The 23,175-nt window shown below is 29.1% G+C and overlaps 3 protein-coding genes across 3 annotated transcripts; 1 reads left to right on the top strand and 2 right to left on the bottom strand.

The window, feature by feature from the left end:
* Nucleotides 1–214: 214 nt before the first annotated feature.
* LOC126659793 (putrescine hydroxycinnamoyltransferase 3-like) lies at nucleotides 215–1,877 on the bottom strand. The gene has a single exon (XM_050353121.2). It carries the CDS (start codon nucleotides 1,622–1,624, stop codon nucleotides 311–313), a length of 1,314 nt encoding a protein of 437 aa, XP_050209078.1. The 5' UTR covers nucleotides 1,625–1,877; the 3' UTR covers nucleotides 215–310.
* Nucleotides 1,878–2,618: 741 nt separating this feature from the next.
* On the bottom strand, nucleotides 2,619–5,873 carry LOC126662293 (ubiquitin-like domain-containing CTD phosphatase). Its single transcript, XM_050356219.2, has 6 exons — nucleotides 5,513–5,873; nucleotides 4,868–5,012; nucleotides 4,177–4,291; nucleotides 4,024–4,087; nucleotides 3,417–3,582; nucleotides 2,619–3,102 (listed from the first exon to the last, which is right to left on the bottom strand). The coding sequence occupies exons 1-6, from the start codon at nucleotides 5,794–5,796 to the stop codon at nucleotides 2,857–2,859; spliced, it is 1,020 nt and encodes a 339-aa protein (XP_050212176.1). The 5' UTR covers nucleotides 5,797–5,873; the 3' UTR covers nucleotides 2,619–2,856.
* Nucleotides 5,874–6,030: 157 nt separating this feature from the next.
* LOC126661526 (uncharacterized) lies at nucleotides 6,031–7,884 on the top strand. Its single transcript, XM_056104094.1, has 2 exons — nucleotides 6,031–6,052; nucleotides 6,500–7,884. Exons 1-2 carry the CDS (start codon nucleotides 6,031–6,033, stop codon nucleotides 7,012–7,014), a joined length of 537 nt encoding a protein of 178 aa, XP_055960069.1. The 3' UTR covers nucleotides 7,015–7,884.
* The last annotated feature ends 15,291 nt before the right edge of the window (nucleotides 7,885–23,175 follow it).

Raw genomic sequence — 23,175 nt, 5'->3', positions numbered from 1 at the left:
ACCCAAAACTACTTTTATCAATAGAAGATAAATAATTTTTTGAATAATAATAATAATTAAATTAAAACAAATGAGAAATCAATCACACATGAACATGTTCCTTGGTTGATCCAGATGGGTTAATTTGCAAAGTAATATCAAATTTCTCATTATCATCATCTGAGACAACACTTTACATATCATTTCAAGAGCGGAAGTGTAAATAATAAGTTTATATAGAAATTTATTTTTTTAAATAATATGCGTTTATAAGCTTTACAAATTTAGTGATACCAAAATTGATATCCATGATCGAAACCAGATTGGTCGGCTAAAGGCGGCTCCGGCCATGGTCTAGTGAGTAGACAATCTGTTTAAACTTAGACACGTTGTTTTGAAAAAGAAATACAAAGGCATCAATGGTTCCATCCCTTGCAGCTGATGGGAGTAGATAGATCATTCCTTCCATTGGAAAATAAGATGGCAAGAACATGTAAGGACTCCCTCCTCCAAAATCAACATCGTAAATCGGGAATCGCACCCAGCTATTCACCTCCAAATTCGGACACGAAATGCACTTATCGCTTAATGTTGTTGTCGGACATACTTCTTCTTTTTCTAACTTATACGTAGCAAAATCGATGAAGGATTCGAAGTAGTCGTTGTTCACATTTGAAATCGCATCATGAACGCGTTTAGCTACATAAGGTAATTGTTCGTGGCTTATGTCGTTGATTTTTGCACTTGGAAATGCCCATAGCACCATGTTCCCCAAGTACTCATTGGGTACTTTCCGAGCCATTCTCATGCGGCCATTGACGGAGACTATAACATGACTCGTTTCGAATCCGTTGAGTCCGCGAGCTTTTGTTAAAACTCGCCATAGATGAGCAACCAAGGTATCGTAAGTGCTATAAGGCTTGGTCATAGCTTTAATCTTGGAAAGAAAGTCAGCTGTAAAATGGACTTTCTGAACTACAATATTATTGTTGTTCTCTACATTATCAGGGCAATCTTTGAGCAATTTTTGTATGAACTTAACTCCTCTATTTTCAAACTCGAATCGTGGAGGATTTCTAGGCTTGAAGATGGTTCGATCATGTAAAGGAAGCGAACTGATGTCGACTCCTCGAGTAACTTTGCCCCAATCAACCAAGAACTTAAAGGTTGAATTGCCATCAGCAACTGAATGATGCACGATAAATCCGACAACCAAAGACCCACAGGCGAAGCTTGTGAGCTGAACCAGCACTAGCTCCTCCGCCTCTTTCAAGCTAGGATAAAGGCTACGGAGAACCGGAGATGGCTCCGAGGGCATCACATCATCCAGCTTACTGTCGACAGATGCTTCAACTAGTTTGGCTCCTTTATCATTCAAAACAATGATGGGCTCACCTTTCTCATCTTCTCCTAATCTCCCGGCAAACTCTCTGTATTCCGATAAGACCCTCTTGAGACCGGACTCGATGGTTGCATTCGATGGTGTTGGTGGGTGATAAGCAAAAATTTGAGCAGCATGAGTGTTGTAGGTGTACTTATCGAATACACTCAGAGGAATAAATTGCAAGGTTGATGAAGAAGAAATATTACCATCATAAATTGGTACAACTATTTTCGTGCTATCTATTCTCACATTTATTTCCATTTCACCAAATAATTTGGCTCTACAGATTTAAGGGAATTTTTTTTTTCTATCTTCTGAAAGCAGCTTGAGGATTAATATAGATAGGGCAGCAAAGAGAGTGGATAATGGCGGCTAAGTGCAAAAAGAGAATAATAGAAGGGACATTAGAATTTGCCACCGCTATGCCGTACAAATATGACAAATTATCGTTCCACAGGCCACCATTTAGTTCATATTTGACCCTGACCAAAATTTCCTACTTGGAAACCATTCTGCGTCCACAATCAGTGTCCTAAAAGAACTAATTTAATTCAAGCAGTTCAACCAGTTGAGCTGTGAACCATGAACTGGTGGCAAATATCGGTTTGGCCGATGATTTAGTTTCTAAAACACCGGCTATCGTTTCACTTTTACGTAAAATGATGGCAAGCCTTCCATTCCGACTAGCCAGATCACATTAATTTGCATTGAATACCGAATTGTTTAATCTATTGTTAGTCGCGCTAGCCTTGTGTTCCAAAAATTGAATCAGATAATTAAGCATGAAATAGTGAAAGTGCGAGCTTAACACGCAGGATAAATCGAAGCTAGAACAACTACTTTTTCTTCGCTTGCCATTACGTTATCTACAGCCGAAGTGAGCCCACACCGACATGTTTCTCACCACGCAATCACCTTTATCGTCTTATTTTATTCTTCCTGTCAACTCCCTATTTTCCAATAATGCCCATCAACAATGGGCATTGCAGACAACCTCATCAATTACATATACTCTCAAAAAGAGTAAGGTTGAAGAAAAATTGCCTTTATAAGTTGTGCATAACAGTTCTTTCAATCACTTTGAAGGATTTCTAGGAGAAAAGGGCAAATCAACACAAATATTCATTCTTGAAAGTATAAATAAGTTGATACAGAGGTGGAAAAGATAATAATTGAACATTGAAGAGCAACGAAAAAGAATAAATCTGCCAAGTACATCAAACATGCGAAGAAGTACTTGAATAAAAGCTCAAACTGATAGAAAAATGCTAAATTAAACGGGCTTAGGCCATTGTTTTGATGTACATAAATATCCAAAATCCATATAATTGCTTACTGATATCAAGCAATAATCTTGGTGACAAGGTTTATATCACATATGGTTGAATACTGATAGATACTCCATACTATTAATATTTAAAGAAATAATATATTAGTACCTGAAAGTTAAGATAACTCATAAGCTTTATGATTTCCAAGAATGTTAATGTTAATCATGCGTGCCTACGTCTTTTTGTGTTGTCCTCAGCAAAAAATTCCCATTTTGCATGATCCAAGATGCTTAAATCGTCAAGATCCGCAATCGCAAGCAAGTATTGAGTTAGCTTCACCAGTTCTTGATCACTATCTCTATTTGCATGAGCCTTCCTGAATGGTTTGATAGTCAAGCCATTATGCGGGTTCATCACAAAATTTCTTCTTAGATCATCAAACATAATAGTGTTCTTTGGACCGTAAAACTGAAAAATGAGAAAAAAATAGTCCCATGTAAAAGTGCAATAGTTCTATCTTTAAACACGAAATGGCAATGTTAAATATTGAATAGCAACTATAACAAGAACATCTCTAGTTGACTGTTTCAATACAAATCTCTAAATCATTTAGTAGAGAATGCAATTTCATGCTCCACCAGCGTGGTATAATCTTTTAAAAGTAACTGTTTAAGTTTCAACAAAATCCATTAAATGTTGATGAACTTGAGAACATAAATAATTGAAATTTGAATATAATGACTAAAGAAACAGTAACAAAAATTCTTATTAAAATCTTTTACCTCAGGCAACTGGGCCCAAATCAATCCAAGTGGCTTGCAATCAAAGATCCCTCGAGAATCTGATTGAACCGTAATCATTGCTAAATGGTCCAAAAGAGCAGTGATTTTGTAGTTGGGATTGCTGAGCACCCCAAGTTGTCCCATCTTCAATTCTACCCATTTCATGCTGCAGAAAAATGTAACACAAAAAAAATTGTATCACACATCCAAACTGAATCGTTTCACATAATTATCAACGTCATTAATGTTTACGGGTGTAACCCATAAAACTACAAAACAGCTATACATGAAGTTAGGCCAAATTGACAACAAGCTTCCGTGGGCTTAATAGATGTCATGTATTTAAGTTCCCAAAAGAAAGGATTCAACATCAAGCGTACATAAGAATTTTCTTTCCTTGGCATTACATTAACTAAGGTCACAGTTCGATTATGAAAGCATTTTCTGCCTGATATCAGAACTCTTTGTTTCTCGGAAAACATTTTTTCATTAAAAATGAGCCTTAAATCAATCAAAAGTTGCATCATTAAACTGGGATGAAAGCGAGAAATCTTTATAAAGAATATCCTACATATTAAAATTTGGAGGGAGCATAAGGTGATCTAACCTGGTTGCAGACCATATCATAATATCATACTCTGCATAAGCGGCTGTGAGAAACTCATGAAGATCTGCAAAACATAAAAAGTTTAGGTACTAATTGTAACAAAAGGAGAAAAAAATAAAGAATATATTGAGCTGTCATAATCAAAAAACTTACAAGGGCGCATGAGTTCGAGTGGGTTCTCCGCTGTGGATCGGTGATCAAATAGGGTATAATCAATATCTAGGACGAGAAGGTTTTTCCCTTCACGACATGGATTCCGAATTTCAATCTATAATCCAAGATGAATCAAAGGAGCATTAAGATTTAGCTTTACATAGGGAAGGCAATCTATTCCAAAAGTTGATGTCAGCTATAAAGCAACGCCATATCCATTTAAAACTTCTCACAGCCTACGCCTAGCCACATAATACACATAATGGGTTCCCGTTCGGGTCTAACCTTCTCAAAGGACCATTTAAATTAGAAATATGAAATAGATTGACATTCTTATGAGATGAAGAGCAAGGAGGCTCATGCTATGAGTAGCTTAGCATTCTAACCTTAAAAAGGTGAAATGCATAACCATAGAAAACGTTTTTCATTTTAAACCAAAACATTTAATTGGATGAATCTACATAATTCTATCTCAAGAAAATACTTATTGATCCACATTCGCCACCCACTTCCTCTACCCCAAAAACAACGAGACAAATTTCAGCCATTGCGGCCTTTCACCTCTAGAAAATCTTCCTCTTCTTTCAAAAATTTGATGCATTTAAGATAAAACACGAACGGATATTCTACTATCATTTACATATAAAAAGATATGACAATTGATTAAAAGGGCCAAAGAATTCGAGTTGACCTTATACTGATCAGCTCTTCGCCTTAGCTTTTGCTTGTTAACTTCCTTATCTTTAATATCTACAGCTTCATCTTGTCCAAGTTCAAAATCATCCACAATCTCTGGTGAGTCAACTTGATCCACAATTATATCATCTTCAACAGTTCTGTCAAAAACAAGATACAACAATGTACTTATAATTTGAATTCAAATATCTCCGAAATGTAAAAAAAAATTAAAAAAAGGGGTCATTGTTACTAATTATCACACATTTAGCATTTTTTTCAATTTAAGCATAATCTAAAAAAAACGTATCACCTTGCGTTGTCGTTTTATGCATTATTTTCCGTAAAAATGATATCATTTTGGCCATTTGAATGACAATCGTATAAGACAACTATATATGGTGCCATATATTTTAGATTGTGCTTAAATCGAAAAAACGTGGATATTTTACGATAATAACCCCAAGAAAAAACCTTTATGGTATTCTATTCACTAATAATTAAATTAAACCCTAAACATTATATAATCTAAGAATCCATATGATCAAACCAAAGCAAATTGTAAAAAGAATCAAATTTTAAACTATTAAACAAAATTCAACACTAAAATTAATGATTTTTATCTTAAAAACTTAAAAATAAAGGGAAGAGATAACCGAACCCGATCATGGTCATCTTGAGAGAAGATTTAAGGGGAAGTTGAGAGAGCAAAACGTCGTCGTTAGCAAGCTTGTTACCAATTTTAGGATACAAAAGCTTTTGTCTTTTAGGTAAGACATTAGTGAGTTCACATATTCGGCGTTTCAACTCGCCGACTGAGTCATCGCCGCAGACTCGAACCGTGTACTCTTTTCCGCTCCATTTTACCGTCAGTGTAAGCTCTTCCTCCGTCACCGGCGATGATGTTAGTGTAGATGGTGATGATGAAGTGGCTGCTGCTGCCATGTTTGAGTCAAATGAGTGAACTCGAGTCCGTGTTTGGGTTTGCGTAGTTCAAAATCAGTTTGTTTTGTCTTTAACCTCTCTGTGAATTTATAGAAGGGTTAAAGGGTTGGTTCACTTTCACTAACTAGTTTGGTAGGAATATAAACCCTTGAACTTATTCTTAATTCACTTTTAAGCACATAATTTTAGTAATTGTACATATGAACCTTAAATGGCTCCCTCGGATTTGAACCGATGACTTACGCCTTACCATGGCGTTACTCTACCACTGAGTTAAAGGGGCCCATTTGATTATTAACATTTTGTCATAGAAAATTGGCTTAATACATAAGCGTGTCCCTGCACTTTGTATTTTTTGTACATAAGGTCCCTGCACTTGATTACTCTATATTTAAAGCCTTACACTTCTCATATCAGTAGCCCGTGGTCCTTGAGTCCAAGCGAGTGATGACGCCGTTAGAGATTCCATCCATCTATTTATAAGTCAATTATATCTCCATTGTGGCACATGACTTGGCAGGGACCTTTGTGTGCAAATTTGAATTTAATTATTCTTTTTCTTCTTGAGCAGCTCCCACACAACAATTATTCCATTGAAGAGAAAGCCAATTTTTTTAAAAACAGTAAAACCCATAATATGTACTTCAAAATGGTAAGCCAAGAGCACTTTTTTTACTCTGCTTAATTTTATCTCTAGTCTCAGCATTTTCAAGGTCTATTCATTTTCCCAACTCAATTCTTGAATTAGTTATTTTATTTGCTTTTATAGAAGAATTTTTGTTTTATTATTTGCAAAGAAAGGACACTAGTGGGATTGAGAACAAGTATTTTGATCTTATTCTTGTACCCATTTCAATCTGTGTGGTTTCAAGAGTTCTTGAGCTGAAATGTGAATCCAATCATGCAAGAATGGCACGTGGGATGGGTTGGTTAATTTTGCAAGAGACTTGGTTTGTTCGAATGGGGATTTCTTTTTATAGTGATATGATTGTTCATGGCTGTGCTTTACATGAAAAGAGTAGAGGGGATTATACTGTAAAGTGTAGAGGGCATCCTGAGTATCATAGGGCTAGAGGGATTGCTACTCTTCAGTTTAATTGTCATCTTGCCTTAGATTTGAAGTTACCAGAAACTGAGGTCCTTAAGGAGAATATTTACTTGATCAAGAGAAAACTTAAGGAAAATAATTATTTGATCAAGAGAAAACTTGAGATTTGAGAGATTGAAATTTTGTGTGCAACCAATGCTGAAGATGTCTCTAAAGCTGGTCCTCAGGTTTCAGTGCTGAACCAAAATTTTCCTTCTCCTGGAGAGCCAACGGTCATCCACACAAAGCAACCCATAAGACACAAGAATCAGACGTTGGCATGTTCTATTAGTAATGACAGCATGTTAATTTAGAGCGGATATCTGAAGCTAGTTAAGATTTTGAATTGTCTTATATGTGATGATTTAGGCTGGTTAAGATTTTGATCTAACTTTAAGATTTTGTTCAGCAATGATGTACTTTATTCCACCTCTGCTTTGGAAGAAGAAGACTCTTCATAGCACGTCCATTTTGTTTTTACACAGCTGCAAATGTCGTGCTTGCCATTTATCTTCTCACCGCCACTAGTGTCTCTTCCCCCACCAAAACCCAACAATAGCCTACTTTCAGTTGACTCAAGAGCTTGGCCACCGTACTAATAGCTCCTCCGCCATGTTCCTTCAGACTTCCCCACTTCCGCTGCCACCACTATAAATGCCAAGCTGATAATTATGGCTTACGTGTAAAAATTTTAAAGAAGAAAAGTTCAAGAGTATCAAAAATAAAGATACCCATTTACATAATTCATTAAAGCATAGTGTTGCTGATTCAAGAAGAGAAACCAAGAACGAGAATGACGGTGGAGGAAGAGCAAGAGATTTAGAAAGAAGATTTAAAGAACCATCGCTTCTCTTAAAACGGTGCCATCACCGGCGTTCACAGCGTTTAAGATTAACAAGTTCAGGCGGCGACTGTTCGAACATCAGGTGGTTGTCGTTTGTGGTGGAGACGCGGTAAAAGTATAGGCTACTGTTCAGGAGCTGCAGCAAGAAGATGAAGCAAAAAATGTTGAGGGCAGCGGTGAATTTAGGTTTTTGTATGTGAAATTATATATTGAGATAAAATGAAAGATAAAATCTATCTATATCTATATCTATATATTATATAATTGAGAGGACCAACGGAGGCCCCTCATTGATTCTCACAAATAGAGCACTCTCATTAGTTCCCATCTTTTTAAAAACATATTTTATTTTATTTTTTAAAATTACATTTTATAGTTACTTTTAATTTACACAATATTAGTCCTAAACTAAATCAACTACCTCAATCTGATATAGACAAATTCTATTGTTCCAATTTTTACTATAGTAAATTGCGTCGTTTATTGTTCATATTCCATCGTCAACCAAAAGCAGCAAATTCCAATTTCCATCGTCAAATAAAAAACAACAAAAAGGTTCCAGGTAACCCCATTCTATTATTAAGCAAAAACCAGCAAACAAATTTCAGGCCACTTTTAACAAATTTCATGCCACTTTTCCTCTTTATAATGTTAATTTAAGGCCATTTATGATTTGATTTTCAGGTAACTAAATCTGAGAAGGATTTCATCATCTGAATTTAGGCGTCGTTTATTGTTCATATTCCCATCTTTTTAAAAACATATTTTATTTTATTTTTTAAAATTACATTTTATAGTTACTTTTAATTTACACAATATTAGTCCTAAACTAAATCAACTACCTCAATCTGATATAGACAAATTCTATTGTTCCAATTTTTACTATAGTAAATTGCGTCGTTTATTGTTCATATTTCATCGTCAACCAAAAGCAGCAAATTCCAATTTCCATCGTCAAATAAAAAACAACAAAAAGGTTCCAGGTAACCCCATTCTATTATTAAGCAAAAACCAGCAAACAAATTTCAGGCCACTTTTAACAAATTTCATGCCACTTTTCCTCTTTATAATGTTAATTTAAGGCCATTTATGATTTGATTTTCAGGTAACTAAATCTGAGAAGGATTTCATCATCTGAATTTAGGCGTCGTTTATTGTTCATATTCCATCGTCAACCAAAAGCAGCAAATTCCAATTTCCATCGTCAAATAAAAAACAACAAAAAGGTTCCAGGTAACCCCATTCTATTATTAAGCAAAAACCAGCAAACAAATTTCAGGCCACTTTTAACAAATTTCATGCCACTTTTCCTCTTTATAATGTTAATTTAAGGCCATTTATGATTTGATTTTCAGGTAACTAAATCTGAGAAGGATTTCATCATCTGAATTTAGGTTCTAATTTATTTTTAGGCCATTTTTTTCTTAATAATGCTAATCCAATGTCACTTTATTCTTTAATTTTCAAATAACTAATCTGAACTTTAAAACACTGCATCTTCTGGATTTTATTTGTTTATTCAAGACCACTTTATACATTAATTTCAGGTAACTAATATAAATTTTGAAGCGTTTCATCTTCTGGGTTTGAGTTTTAATCCATTTTTAGACAATTGTGCCTCTGGTTTGAATTTAATTTTAGTGTAATCAATTTTTCAGTATTTATTTTTCCTGTTTTCTTTATTTTTCTCATAATTTTCAGCCATTAATTGTTCATATTCCAAGTTTACAACCTTCAATCTTTGAAAGAGTAGGTAAAATCTTTGAACTATTTTTTATTTATAGCCTGCATTTTTAATATTCTATTATAAATCAATATTTTAATCATAATTTTGTGTTATTAGGACGTCTCTTTTAAATGACTTAAATTCCATCGTTTATCATCCCAAATTCAAAATTTTGCAGCCATTAATTGTTCATATTCCAAGTTTGCAGTCTTGAATTGTTCATATCTATAAAAAAAATCAAGAATACACAATTGTTCAAATCAAGAATACACACTCTTTAATTTGCCTCTCTTTGTGGTTTTCTCTAGGCGTAGTATAATCCAGGTCCTTAAAATTCACATAAAAGAACAGGTGAAATATTTGAACTATTATTTATTTACAGCGTGCACTATTAATATTATTAATTAATTTTTTGCATCATACTTTTGTGTTATTAAGACATTTCTTTTAAAATGAGTATAAGATATACAAACAGGAAAAAAAACGAACAAAGGGTCAACGCGCCCCCTGAACTTGTGACACGGGGTCATCTAACCAATTTATACTTTTGTGAGCAACTAACCCCAAAACTCTTCATTTTTGGGTCAAATAACCCCATAATTGTATTTTTAAAATGTGTAAAATACAAATCGGAGGTGAGAGATGTAAAAATATAATTAGATACTTCCCTAATTGTTACGATATAATTATCCTAAATTCATTTTTTGAAATAAAAATAAAAATTATTGGATTATTTGACCCAAAAATGAAGAGTTTTGGGGTTATTTGCTCAAAAAAGTATAAATTGTGTTAGATGACCCCGTGTCACAAGTTCAGGGGGCGCGTTGACCCTTTGTTAAAAAAAACATATATATATTTTCTGCATTTATATAATGAGCAGACAACAATTGTTCAGTAAAATAATGTATTTTGACTAACCCTCGCCATGAGCGTGCTCTCCGAGATTAGTATTTATTGGTTGATGTCTACTTATTATAGACTTCTTAAATTAGTTGTTTCTAAGTTGCTTTGATTGCTGCTATGAATTTATGAAACTGCAGTTGTTGATTTATATTGCATTTGGCTGCTGTGATTTAGATTGAAATTCTATCATAGAGCTATAGGTTTATATTACTTTGGAATTCAATATATTTTGTTTTTTGTTTTTCAAGTCTTCCATATTTGAAGTGATTATTTTTTTCTGAAGTTTTATAAACATTAAATAAGATATATTTTCTGCAGTTTTATTGTAAACGCTGTTGTCATACTTAAGTTCAAAAATGCATTATGGTGTTTGTTTTTGAACTCTTGTGCTCTCTGAAAAATGCTCTATACATTTAGTATGTTCAGAGTTCAGGCATTATTTCATTGAGGCTTAATCAAATTGTAACAAAAAATAAATAAACAATTTACTTTGCCATATATCTTTTTGTCGTTGTTAGTTCAAGCCCAATCTATACGTAAAGTAGGTACTTATTTCGTTGGAGCTTAATTATTTATGCGAGTACTAGAATAATTAAACATTAGAGTATTATAATGATAGGAAAAATATCTATGTTGTAGATGCTATAAGCTTATTATAGGCATCAACTTATTTGCAATTTCACTAAAGTGGATGTCATTTTGGCCAATCCAGGGGAGAAAAAATGTTGTAAATTTGTAGTCTGCAAAGTCATTTTACATTTATAATCTATTAATTTCATTATGTTTGCTTAGGTCTGTGAACCATTCTACCGAGCCACATAACTGTCACTTGCATCTCTCAGAAATATATCTGTCATTTGTGCAAATTTATTCATGTGGTGACTGAAATTAGTCTTATAAACCTTCAAAATGATTTAATTTTTTATTTGAAAAGATCCCATTTTGTAATGTTATGTGATTGTGCATGATTGACACATGACTATGACTCTCTTGCATATCCCTTTATGTGAAGTTGTCATAATTTTAGTGTAATAAAATTTAATACGCAGTTTTGTGCATTTTTTTACAGATATTCTGACAATAATGTTAATTCTTTTTTATGCTTAATGTAATATTTTAGCTAATGCACATAAGGTGTTTAGTGTAATAGGTATAAGAGATACAAATATAAAAAATAAAATCCATATCTGCGTCTTTTTTGTAGTTAATAGTGACAATATCTATATATTTATATAATTGAGAGAACTAAAAAAGCATTCCCATGACTATTCAATCTCGATAAAACATTCAACTAATTGTTTTTAATTTTTCAGCATTATAACAATCATTCTTACCTGACTAACTATGTATCAATTACAATGAACAAATTTCTTTGCATGATTTTGACCATTTATTTAGATGTCCACGATTTATTTAAGACCTACTTTTTTTTAGGATATCCTAAGGAATATGGTTTAAAATTTTACACTTTAGCACAAGAAATATGAACAATGATTTCCGCTGGTTTTTATATTTTCATATTATACTATTAAAGATATATATATACAGGACTATGTAGTATAGATATTTTTATATATTTTTACAGTATAATAAACCTTTTTAAAGAAAAAGTAGAAACAATGAAAGAGAATACAAATTTAAATGAGCATTCATATATATTTCCGGCTTAGATAATTAATTAACTTTTATAATGCAATTTGAAAAAAGTTTTCATATCAAATGAACATTTTTATAAGTTGTAAATTTAAATAAATTAATTATACAATTATACAAGTTTGCAATTTGTATAATCTATTTATTAATTGTAATATTTACTTTGTTATTATAAAAGGAATTATTTTTAAAAGTTCTAAATTTTAATTATAAAAATTAGCATTCACATAAATTTTATTATTTTTAAACTATTATTAAAATAAAAATAAAATTTTATATAAATTCATTAATTTATGAATTTTATGAGTTCCTAATATATAAATATTTATTAATTATTACATTTAAAAATACTTTGATTAAGATTAACTTATATTATCACTATTGATAATAAGTAATCAATTAGATACATTTGAATTTATTAATCATAAACCAAAGTTTATAGAAAAATTAAAAAAATTAAAAAATTATAATGATTCCGCGCTACCGCGCGGGTATACGACTAGTTAGACTAGGTTTGTTATTTTGCAGGATGAGAAGAAGTAGCAGAGAAGAAGTAGTGGGAAAGATGAGGTGGCATTTTTATTGGGAAAAAAAATAATGATGTGGACTGAAGTCTACATTTATTATTCTCACTAACAACACGTGAATCACACGCGTTAACAGAAGTTAACAGAAGGACGTCGGGTTGATAGATATCCAAAATGAAGGGATTTAATGAAAGAGTTTTATAGTGTAGGGACCTTAAGTGCAAAACATTTAAAGTGTAGGGACACGCTTATGTATTAAGCCTAGAAAATTTACATTTAGCTTTCATACATTTTGATTAGTTTAATTTCCTAATGAATTATTTCGGACTTCATTTCTTCTAATTTAGTATTATTATCATTATTCGTTCATTAATAAAGTCGAGCTAATAATAATTATATCGTTTAATAATAGAATAAAATGTCCATTCGTACCATAAAAATAGGCTTCATCATTCAAAAGTAATTTTTTTTATTTTTTGTTTATATTTTAAAATTATCAATTTTATCTCATTTTTCAATTTTCAATTTTAATTGCAGCTATTTTTTATATTAGAGTTTTTTCTCCACTTAAAAAGATTCAAATATGTCCTTCATATTTGACACTTAGTCTTAATCTCTATAACTTTTTAAAATATTAAGAATTTATTTAGACTACAGGCCAAATATAAGGATATAATTGAATCTTTTTAAAATTGAAACACTCCAATTATAAAGAAATATGATTGAAACTGAAAATTGAAAAATAAGATAAAAATCGACGATTTTAAAAGTGTGAAATATAAATATAAAAGGCTAAAAAATGTATATTTTTGAATAATTATGCTTAAAAGATAAAGATGGAATTTCAACACTATTTCCTATTTTATTTACAATGTTACATTGTCTTTTTTTCCCTTACTTTTTTAACTTTTTTTTTTTACGAAAAATACCTTCTTCTTTTTTTAATTTCACAGATAATTTTTCACCTTTTAATGATTTATTCTATTTTTTATATATTTTCTTTCTGGTTTCTTTTATTATTGTTTTATCGTATATTTTAGTGTAACTATGGGGTATTATAGTGTATTTATTGTGTTTTTAGTGTAATTATGGTGTTTTTATAGTATACCAATAATGTATATATAGTGTATCTATGATATTTTTATAGTGTACGCCACAAAAATACTGCAAATAAACCAGAAAAACATAGATACACCAGAAATACACTATAAATATACCAGAAATACACTATAACGTAAATATATCATAAAAACAATACACCATAAATCAATTCATTTTTATAAAATCAGAATCGTCAAAATAAAATAACAAGTTTATGAAAAAAGACGAAATAATTATATGAATAATAGAAAAAAATTTATAAATATAAAAATAATAGATTTACAACAATTTCATTACAAAAAAATCTAATTTATCACAAAAAACCTAAAAACTTATAAAATATCTAAAGCCGGCGTCGAGGAATCCATCGAAAAAAATACGGCGACTAAAAAATCATTGAAGAATCGCGACGATTAAAAATCCACCGAAAAATGCGACGGCGAAAAAATACGACGGAAAATCCACAGGAAGACGTGCGACGGCGAGATGTAAGAAAGCTGCGATCTGAAAAAAAAAAAATTTGATAAGGAGAGAAGTGAAAAGGAAAAGAGAAATTTGATATAGAGAGCGAACTAGAGATTAAAAAAGATTATGTGAGGAGAGAGAAAAAGTATAGTGGCTATCAAAATTAAATGACTTAAAATAAGATAAAGCCTTAATATATACTAATAGGGTATTTTTGATATTATATTTTAAATAAGGATAGAGATGGAAATTATGAAAAAACTAGTAAAAAAGGTGTAAATATTTTTTAAAATAAGAAATTTTAAAAATAATCCTAAAAATAAATGGAGGAATATATTTCTTGTAAAATTTAGACCAAATAAATTAATATATCTAATAAAACTGATAGATTTTTTTTAATAATTTGGTTTAATATATGTGTTAATTATATCAAATTATTAAATGTCAAAATAAAATGTGAAATTGAAAAAGAAATAAAAAATTTCATTTTTAATTTATTTTCAGGACAAATAATTTAAATTAGAGAAGCATTTATGAAATTTTAGGATATTTATCTATCCAGTTTTAATGAAAAAATTAAATCACTGTTAGATATTTTATGAATGCATATTTTTAAGTATAAAACATCCCAATTTATATCAAATCAGTAGAAACAATTTTATATTTTTTTTTCATTGATAAATCTACAGTTTTATACAGTTTCTCTTTTTTTGAAAAATAATTTGTATATTAAAAGTTACAGAAATGGCAACAAACCTAAACTTTAAAATTTCGCACAAAATGTAACATGTAAGATGCACACTAGATGCTGCGACTAAAACAAAGGCTACATTAAAAGTAAAAAAATATAATACAGAAAGGATTTTAAAAAAAATCCAAACCCGAATAAGCAAAACTCCTATTACAGTTCTTAAACAGCTAAATTGCCTTAGACAAGCAGTTGAAGATCACAACATTTTTGTATGGATTCTTGTTTTGAAAATTCTTCAATTCTTACTTATTTCAAATCTCCCAAATTATAATTATCCAAAGGACCTGCCATAATTTTCTGTATAGACCTCTCGGAATAATATCTTAACACTAAATCATAAAATCCACTAACGAAGGTGGAAGTATCCAAAACACATCCAATTTCTAAACCACACCATATACTTTTAATATATTGGCGATGAATAAACATGTGCTCTTATGATATCAACACATCAGAAATAGAACATAAAGAATTGTCCACAAAAATTATAGTATGAACGGTCAAAAAATGAAGAGTTAGAACTCTATTATGAAAAACAAGTCAAATGAAAGAACTTAACCCTCGGAGGCGCTATAGAATCTCATATTTGCTTAAACGAAATGCTAGCATTATGAATAACCGTTGCATTCTTAACCCCAAACATCCATTAAAATTAACAATTATAAAAAAAAAGATCCATTAAAATTAACTATTCATTGTACATTAGCCCAAATATCAACCCCAAACATTCTAATTTTTCTCTGCACTTCAATTTTCATCCAACTTCCTTCAATCACAGATTGGTGTTTGACAATTTCTTCATAAACAAACACTTGATCACCAACTCTCACGTCTTTCTGACGAGCAAATTCCGCCCAATTCACAGAAAGAAAATGCCGTCCAAAAGCTTCATCCAGTCGAATAGTGCATGGAAATATCCATTGCTGGCCACAATCATCGTCACGAACATACATGTTCACCGTCTGGCCTTCTTCATACGGTAGTTTTTGCCCTAATGAGGTAGAAGAAGCGATAATCAAATAATTTTCGACGTCGTTTTTGGTTAGTATCTTTGAAAAAAGTGCTGCCGCCATTGTTAGAGTGATGAAATTAGTCTTGGTTTGTTATTTATAATGGGTGTGTGGATAGTGATGAAGAGTGAATTAGGTTCGATTAGGTTGTCTAGAAATGAGAAGATAAGTAAGTCTCTATGTCCAAGAAATTCTATCATGTAAATTCATTGTTTTTGCGTGTGTTGTGCTGTGAAAGTTTTAGTTACATATGAGAAAATTCCAAGGGTTTTCCTCTCAAGGATAAGAAAATACTATAATTTTTTGTTAAAGGTCAAGTTTAATGGGCAATGCTTCTTTTCATGCATACACACATATACGGTCGACTTTTTAATAATTAGTTTAATTTCAGGAAACCAAATTAAAAAATTAAGAGATTTTCACTAATTTATTAAATTTTTCTTTGCAAATTTTTAATTAATAGATTCTCAAGCTACCATATATATCCATCATTAAGAGTCTATTGTATAAACGTGGCAATTTTAAATACTATATGATTAAATAATATGGCACGATACAAAATTAAACGAGATTAACTGTTTTATGACAATTAATTTCTTGTCTAAACGGGCTAAACAATACACTTAATCCATTTAACAAGATCAAATAATTTTATATAAATATTAGTAAGTTGAAAGTTTAAATTTTATTATATTTTTAAATTTTTTTGTACTATATAATTAGAACATTATTTATTCAATAGTAATAGTTCTGTTTGTATCATATATATATATATATATATATTATTGTTTAAGTAACTAAATGAGTTTAAACATTTCACTTTACTAATTTGATGCAATAACACATCTACACTATATATAAAAGCACGGATAGGGTGGGGGAAGGGGGGAATAGGCACTTTTACATTATTGTTCTTTTCACTTATAAAATTTAATTATTAATTAAAAACTATTAAGATAATCATTAAAATTAGAATACTAATTAAAAATAAACTACTATGCTAAAATAAGTTAGAATGCTAACTAAAATAACTATTTTGTTGAAATAATTGTTTAAAATACTAATTAAAATATACTGCTTTGACTATTTAATAATTACTATTTTAAATTATTTTATAATCGTATAAAATTCTAAATAAGCCAAATTATTCAATGAACTGTCAGTTTAATTTGGCTTAATCACCAAAAAATATCAAACCTATACGTTTTGTGTCAATTATAGCCAAATCTTTAAAAATCACCAGATTTAGTCAAATCTTATATGTTCTGTTTCTTTTTTAGCCATTTTTAAATCGAACCGGTTTTTTTGACACCGTGTCGTCCACGTCACCGCCAACTAAGCAATTGGCTGACATGTCAACTGAAATATTTAAGGCTTAATCACCAAAAAATGCCAAACCTATACGTCTTGTGTCAATTATAGCCAAACCTTTAAAAATCACCAGATTTGGCCAAACCTTATATGTTCTGTTTCTTTTTTAGCCATTTTTGAATCGAACCGGTTTTTATGACAACGTGTCGTCCACGTCACCGCCAACTAAGCAATTGGCTGGCATGACAACTGAAATATTTAAATAAGGTTTGGCTATAATTGACACAGAATGCATAGGTTTGGTATTTTTTGGTGAATAAAACTAATTTTAAAATTAAATAATTAAATGATTAATTATATTATAATAAAATTCATATATATTTAAAAAATAATATTTTTATTTAACGCTAATTAAAATTAATTTATTTTTTTACTAAATTTAAATAATTCTAATAAATATTTTTTACATATTTGATGGATATATAATTAATTTAAATTCTATTAAAAACAAAAAATGTCATATTCATCTTAAAATTTATTTTTTTTAAATTCTAGTCGTCGGTTCTTTGACATCGCTGTCGTTTGAGACCCAATTGTTCGTCTTCCAACGAGCAATCTGAGAGTAATATACACAACAAACATACGACAGTGTTCATAATTAAACTATACACACATAAATATAAAAATAATCACTGAATAGACTGCTTATTTAAAGGACGAGTGTAATTATTTTCTCATTTTTTTTCCTTTAAAAAGTGAAGCTCATTGTGGTATAATCAATATATATCATGATGTTTATAAGTATAAACGCATATGTTATTTTACTCGGCATAGCCAAAAACTTACCTTAGTTTACACATAACTATTTTATTTATTACCTAAATCCAGTCATATCAAGATCTCAACAACATTAAAAATAATAAATCAAGTTCAAAATCATCATGAACATTAAATCCTTTCACCAAATTCAATTCAACATTAATTCCTAAGTAATATATTAATTCATTTTTTTAATTACATATTCATTAAAATATATTATAATATAAATTTATTAGGTTTAATTAGGTTTAATAAAAAATTAAAATTAATTAAAATTAGTATTAAATAGAAAATATTAATTATTTTTAAATATATATAAATTTCTTAAATGATATAATTAATTTACTAATTATTAAACTTAAAAATTGGCTTGAATTTAAAATTAGGTTTATTCACTCAAAAAATACCAAACCTATTTTTTTTGTGTCAGTTATAGCCAAACCTTATTTAAATATTTCAGCTGACATGTCAGCCAATTTCTTAGTTGGCGATGACGTGGACGACACGGTGTCAGAAAAACCGGTTCAATTCAAAAATGGCTAAAAAAGAAACTGAACATATAAGGTTTGGCTAAATCTGGTGATTTTTAAAGATTTGGCTATAATTGACACAAAACGTATAGGTTTGGCATTTTTTGGTGATTAAGCCAATATTTAAATAAGGTTTGGCTATAACTGACACACAAAAAATAGGTTTGGTATTTTTTGGGTGAATAAACCTAATTTTAAATTTAAGCCAACTTTTAAATTTAATAATTAGTAAATTAATTATATCATTTATGAAATTTATATATATTTAAAAATAATTAATATTTCCTATTTAATACTAATTAAAATTAAAATTAATTTTTTTATTAAACCTAATTAAATCTAATAAGTTTATATTATTATATATTTTAATAAATATGTAATTAAAAAAATAAATTAATGTATTACTTAGAAATTAATGTTGAATTAAATTTGGTGAAAGGATTTAATGTTAATGATGATTTTGAACTTGATTATTTTTGTTGAGATCTTATTATGATTGGGTTTAGATAATAAATAAAATAATTATGTGTAAATTAAGATAAGTTTTTAGCTATGCCGAGTAAAATAACATATGCGTTTATGCTTATAAACATCATGATATATATTGATTACACCACAATGAGTTTTACTTTTTAAAGAAAAAAAATGAGAAAATAATTACACTCGTCCTTTAAATAAGCAGTCTATTTATTGATTATTTTTATGTTTATGAGTGCATAGTTGAATTATGAACACTGTCGTATGTTTGTTGTGTACATGACTCTCAGATTGTTCGTCGGAAGATGAACAATTGGGTCTCAAACAGCGGCGGTGTCAAAGAACCGACGACTGGAATTTAAAAAAAATAAATTTTAAGATGAATATGACATTTTTTGTTTTAAATAGAATTTAAACTAATTATATATCCATCAAATATGTAAAAAAATTCATTAGAATTATTTAAATTTAGTAAAAAAAATAAAATAATTTCAATTAGCGTTAAATAAAAATATTATTTTTTAAATATATATGAATTTTATTATAATATAATTAATCATTTAATTATTTAATTTTAAAATTAGTTTTATTCACCAAAAAATATCAAACATATACATTTTGTGTCAGTTATAGCCAAACCTATGCATTTTGTGTCAATTATAGCCAAACCTTATTTATATATTTCAGCTGTCATGTCAGCCAATTGCTTAGTTGGCGGTGACATGGACAACACAGTGTCACAAAAACCGGTTCCATTCAAAAATGGCTAAAAAAGAAACAGAATATATAAGGTTTGGCTAAATCTGGTGATTTTTAAAGGTTTGACTATAACTTACACAAGACGTATAGGTTTGGCATTTTTTGGTGATTAAACCTTTTAATTTTTACTTTTTATTTTCTATTAAAATTTTCTATAATTATAAAATTTAAGTATCAATTAATTTTTTTTAAACAATTAAAACAATCATCTAAAGTATTTAATAAGATAAACTATCTCAAATTAATTATTTTTTTAAATTTTATTTGATAAATTGATAAGTCATACTACGAGTTACGTGTGAAACACGTAAAACAATTAGTTAAACGTATTTATACATTTTGTATTGTATGCGATGTCTTATAAACATATTATGTCTAAATTTTGAATATAAAAGTAATTATTAATCAAATCGTATTTATATTTAGTCTAATCGTATTTTATACGATCCATATGACATGAATTATAAAGTCTATATACGCAACACTTGTCAATAGGTTGACTTTGGTCTTTCATTTTTATCATTGTTGAAGCTGATAGGGAAGAATCTTCATACCATAAAAGGAAGGTAATGTTCTCAGCTATTTCATTTTGAAATGTCTCTGATCAGTTCTGTTGATTTTATCAATTTGGTTCAATTTTTTAATTCCATTTGTAATAAAAATAAGGCCAAATGTCGTAAAAAGACCAAACCTTTTATAAAAGTTTCACAAAAATCCTGACTTTTCAATTTTATCGATTTTGGCCAAAAACAGATTATTTATTTTCAATTGTGGCCAACTCTCAATTTGATTTCAATTTGCCTAAGTGATGACTTTTGTGAAACCAAATAATCCATTTTTGGCCAAAATCGACAAAATTGAAAGGTCGGGACTTTTATGAAACCAAATAATCAGTTTTTAGCCAAAATCGACAAAATTAAAAGGTCGGGACTTTTGTGAAAATTTTGGCCTTTTTACATCTGGCCTAAAAATAAACAACAAGTTTTGCACAATCAAAACCAAATTGAATCTAAATAATAGATCTCTTTATGATCTTTAACAAAACCAGAGCAAGGGAAGTTCTTACCTAGACCCGGTCTATGAAAAATTCATGGACTCATCCAATAAGGTGTTAGAGAAATGAGAAGAAAGAGAAAATATTAAGAAAAAAGAAAAAATTGTATTTGATTTTCTAAGGGTTTTTTTCATAAATCCCTCAAAAGAGGGTCTACCTTATGTTAGTGACCCACAAATTTATTTTGTGCAAAAATCTCTCAAAAAAATTAAAACGTTTTTACAAATCCCTCATAACCCAAAATAGGAGAAAATAGGACAGTTATAACCCTATAAGGAAATACAATCATTCTTCATCTTCTACCTCCATTAAGTTGTTGCCATTAAAGCTGCAAATAATGAACCAGATTTTATTCCGACGGAGATATGGCCACCGGCCACCGGAGTTCCGACGATTGGAGAAAGAAATCACAGATCTAGTTAGTACAGATAAAAGAAGAATAAAAAATGGGTCGATAAGAAAAGAATCAGGTGAGGTCAAATGTAATTGACTAAAATGGTTTTGTTGCAGAGAAACAAAATGAAGGTAATTAACTTTGGTTGGTTGTGTAAGATTCTATACCGATACAATTATTTATTTGGTTCTCTCCATACATCCTTTAACTGACCCAATAAATTTTATGAATGTATAGTTAGTTTATCTTATTATTTCGATTTGATAGGTTTTGTTAATTTGATATTGGAGCATACCATAGTGGCCATTCTTGTTAAAATAGATGATGATGAAATAATAAGACACTGTAACATTTTTTCATAATTGAACTAAAGTTAACAATCGTTTTTTACTAGAATTTTACAAATAATTATCATTTTAAAATTTACACAAACCATTCAGAAAAACTTTAGATAATATTATTTAATTTACTATTAGTTTATTTTTTTCATTATAAATTTATTTTTGATAGTGTAAGTCATTAAAAAAATTATATTAATTAAGACAATAAAAAAATAAGTTAATTTATATTTTATATACTTTAGATTACTTTACAATGAGTTTATATTGAATTTATTTTAAGTTTATATTAAGTCCACCCGACCACCGTGGAAAATATTAAAAAAATTATTGTCAATAAATTAATTTGATTAAAACAATTTAATTTTAAATTTATAATCAATTTACTAAAAATTTATTTTAAATTAGTTTACATTGAGTTGACATTAAGTCTATTTCATTAAATTTATTTTAAGTTTATATTAAGTTCACATCACCATTGCAAAAAATATTTAAAAAATACTATTAACAAAATTACTTTGATTAAAATAACTTAATTTTAAATTTATAATCAGTTTACTAAGAGTTCAATTTAGATTAGTTTACGCATATTAAGTTTATTTTGAGTTGATATTAAGTTAGTTTTTAAAGTTATTACAATTTATTAAAAAAATTACTTCGGATTGACATTTAGTTTACATTGAGTTGACATTAGGTTTACATTAAATTGACATTGAATTTATATTAAATTTACGTAAACCACCGTGAAAAAACTTGAAAATTTATTTTCAATATACTATTAGTTTATTTTTGATGGTACAAATTTGTTTTAAAAATAATTTTATTAATATAATAAAAAATAAATTAATTTTTAAAATTATAATAATTTACTAAAAAATTTACTTTGGATTGACATTTAGTTTGCATTAGGTTTACATTAAGTTGATATTGAGTCGACATTGGGTTGACATTGAGTCGACATTGGGTTGACATTGAGTCGACGTTGAGTTAACATTGAATTTACACAATCACCGCGAAATATCTTAGATAATTTACTTTCAATTTACTATTAGTCTATTTTTAATAGTATAAATTATAAAAAATTACTATAATAATAAAAATAATTATTATAGTAAAATTATTAAGGTAGTTCAGTTGATATAGGTTCATATCAGGTTCACATCAGGTCGATTTTGAGTTTTGTATACTGTTAAATATATTTTACTTAAAAGAGATTCAATTTGTATATTACACTAAATCTCAAAATTCTCTTTATATAAAATATTAGATAAGATTGTAAAGAGTAACAACATAAATTTTATTAAATATTGAATTAAGTTAGTTCTGTTGATATAGGTTCATATCAGATTCACATTAGGTTGATTTGGGTTTTATTAACTGCTAAATATATTTTACTTAAAAGAGATTCAATTTGTATATTACACTAAATCTCAAAATTCTCTTTATATAAAATATTAGATAAGATTGTAAAGAGCAATAACATAAATTTTATTAAATATTGAATTAAGTTAGTTCAGTTGATATAGGTTCATATCAGGTTCACATTAGGTTGATTTTTGGTTTTATAGACTGTCAAATACACTTCACTTAAAAGAGATTCAATTTGTATATTACACTAAATTTCAAAATT

The sequence above is a fragment of the Mercurialis annua genome, linkage group LG8, assembly GCF_937616625.2.
Source record: "Mercurialis annua linkage group LG8, ddMerAnnu1.2, whole genome shotgun sequence".
In the NCBI taxonomy this organism is placed as follows: domain Eukaryota; kingdom Viridiplantae; phylum Streptophyta; class Magnoliopsida; order Malpighiales; family Euphorbiaceae; genus Mercurialis; species Mercurialis annua.
The sequence above is the reverse complement of the archived record's forward strand: the minus strand, read 5'-3'. Positions and strand labels throughout refer to the sequence as shown.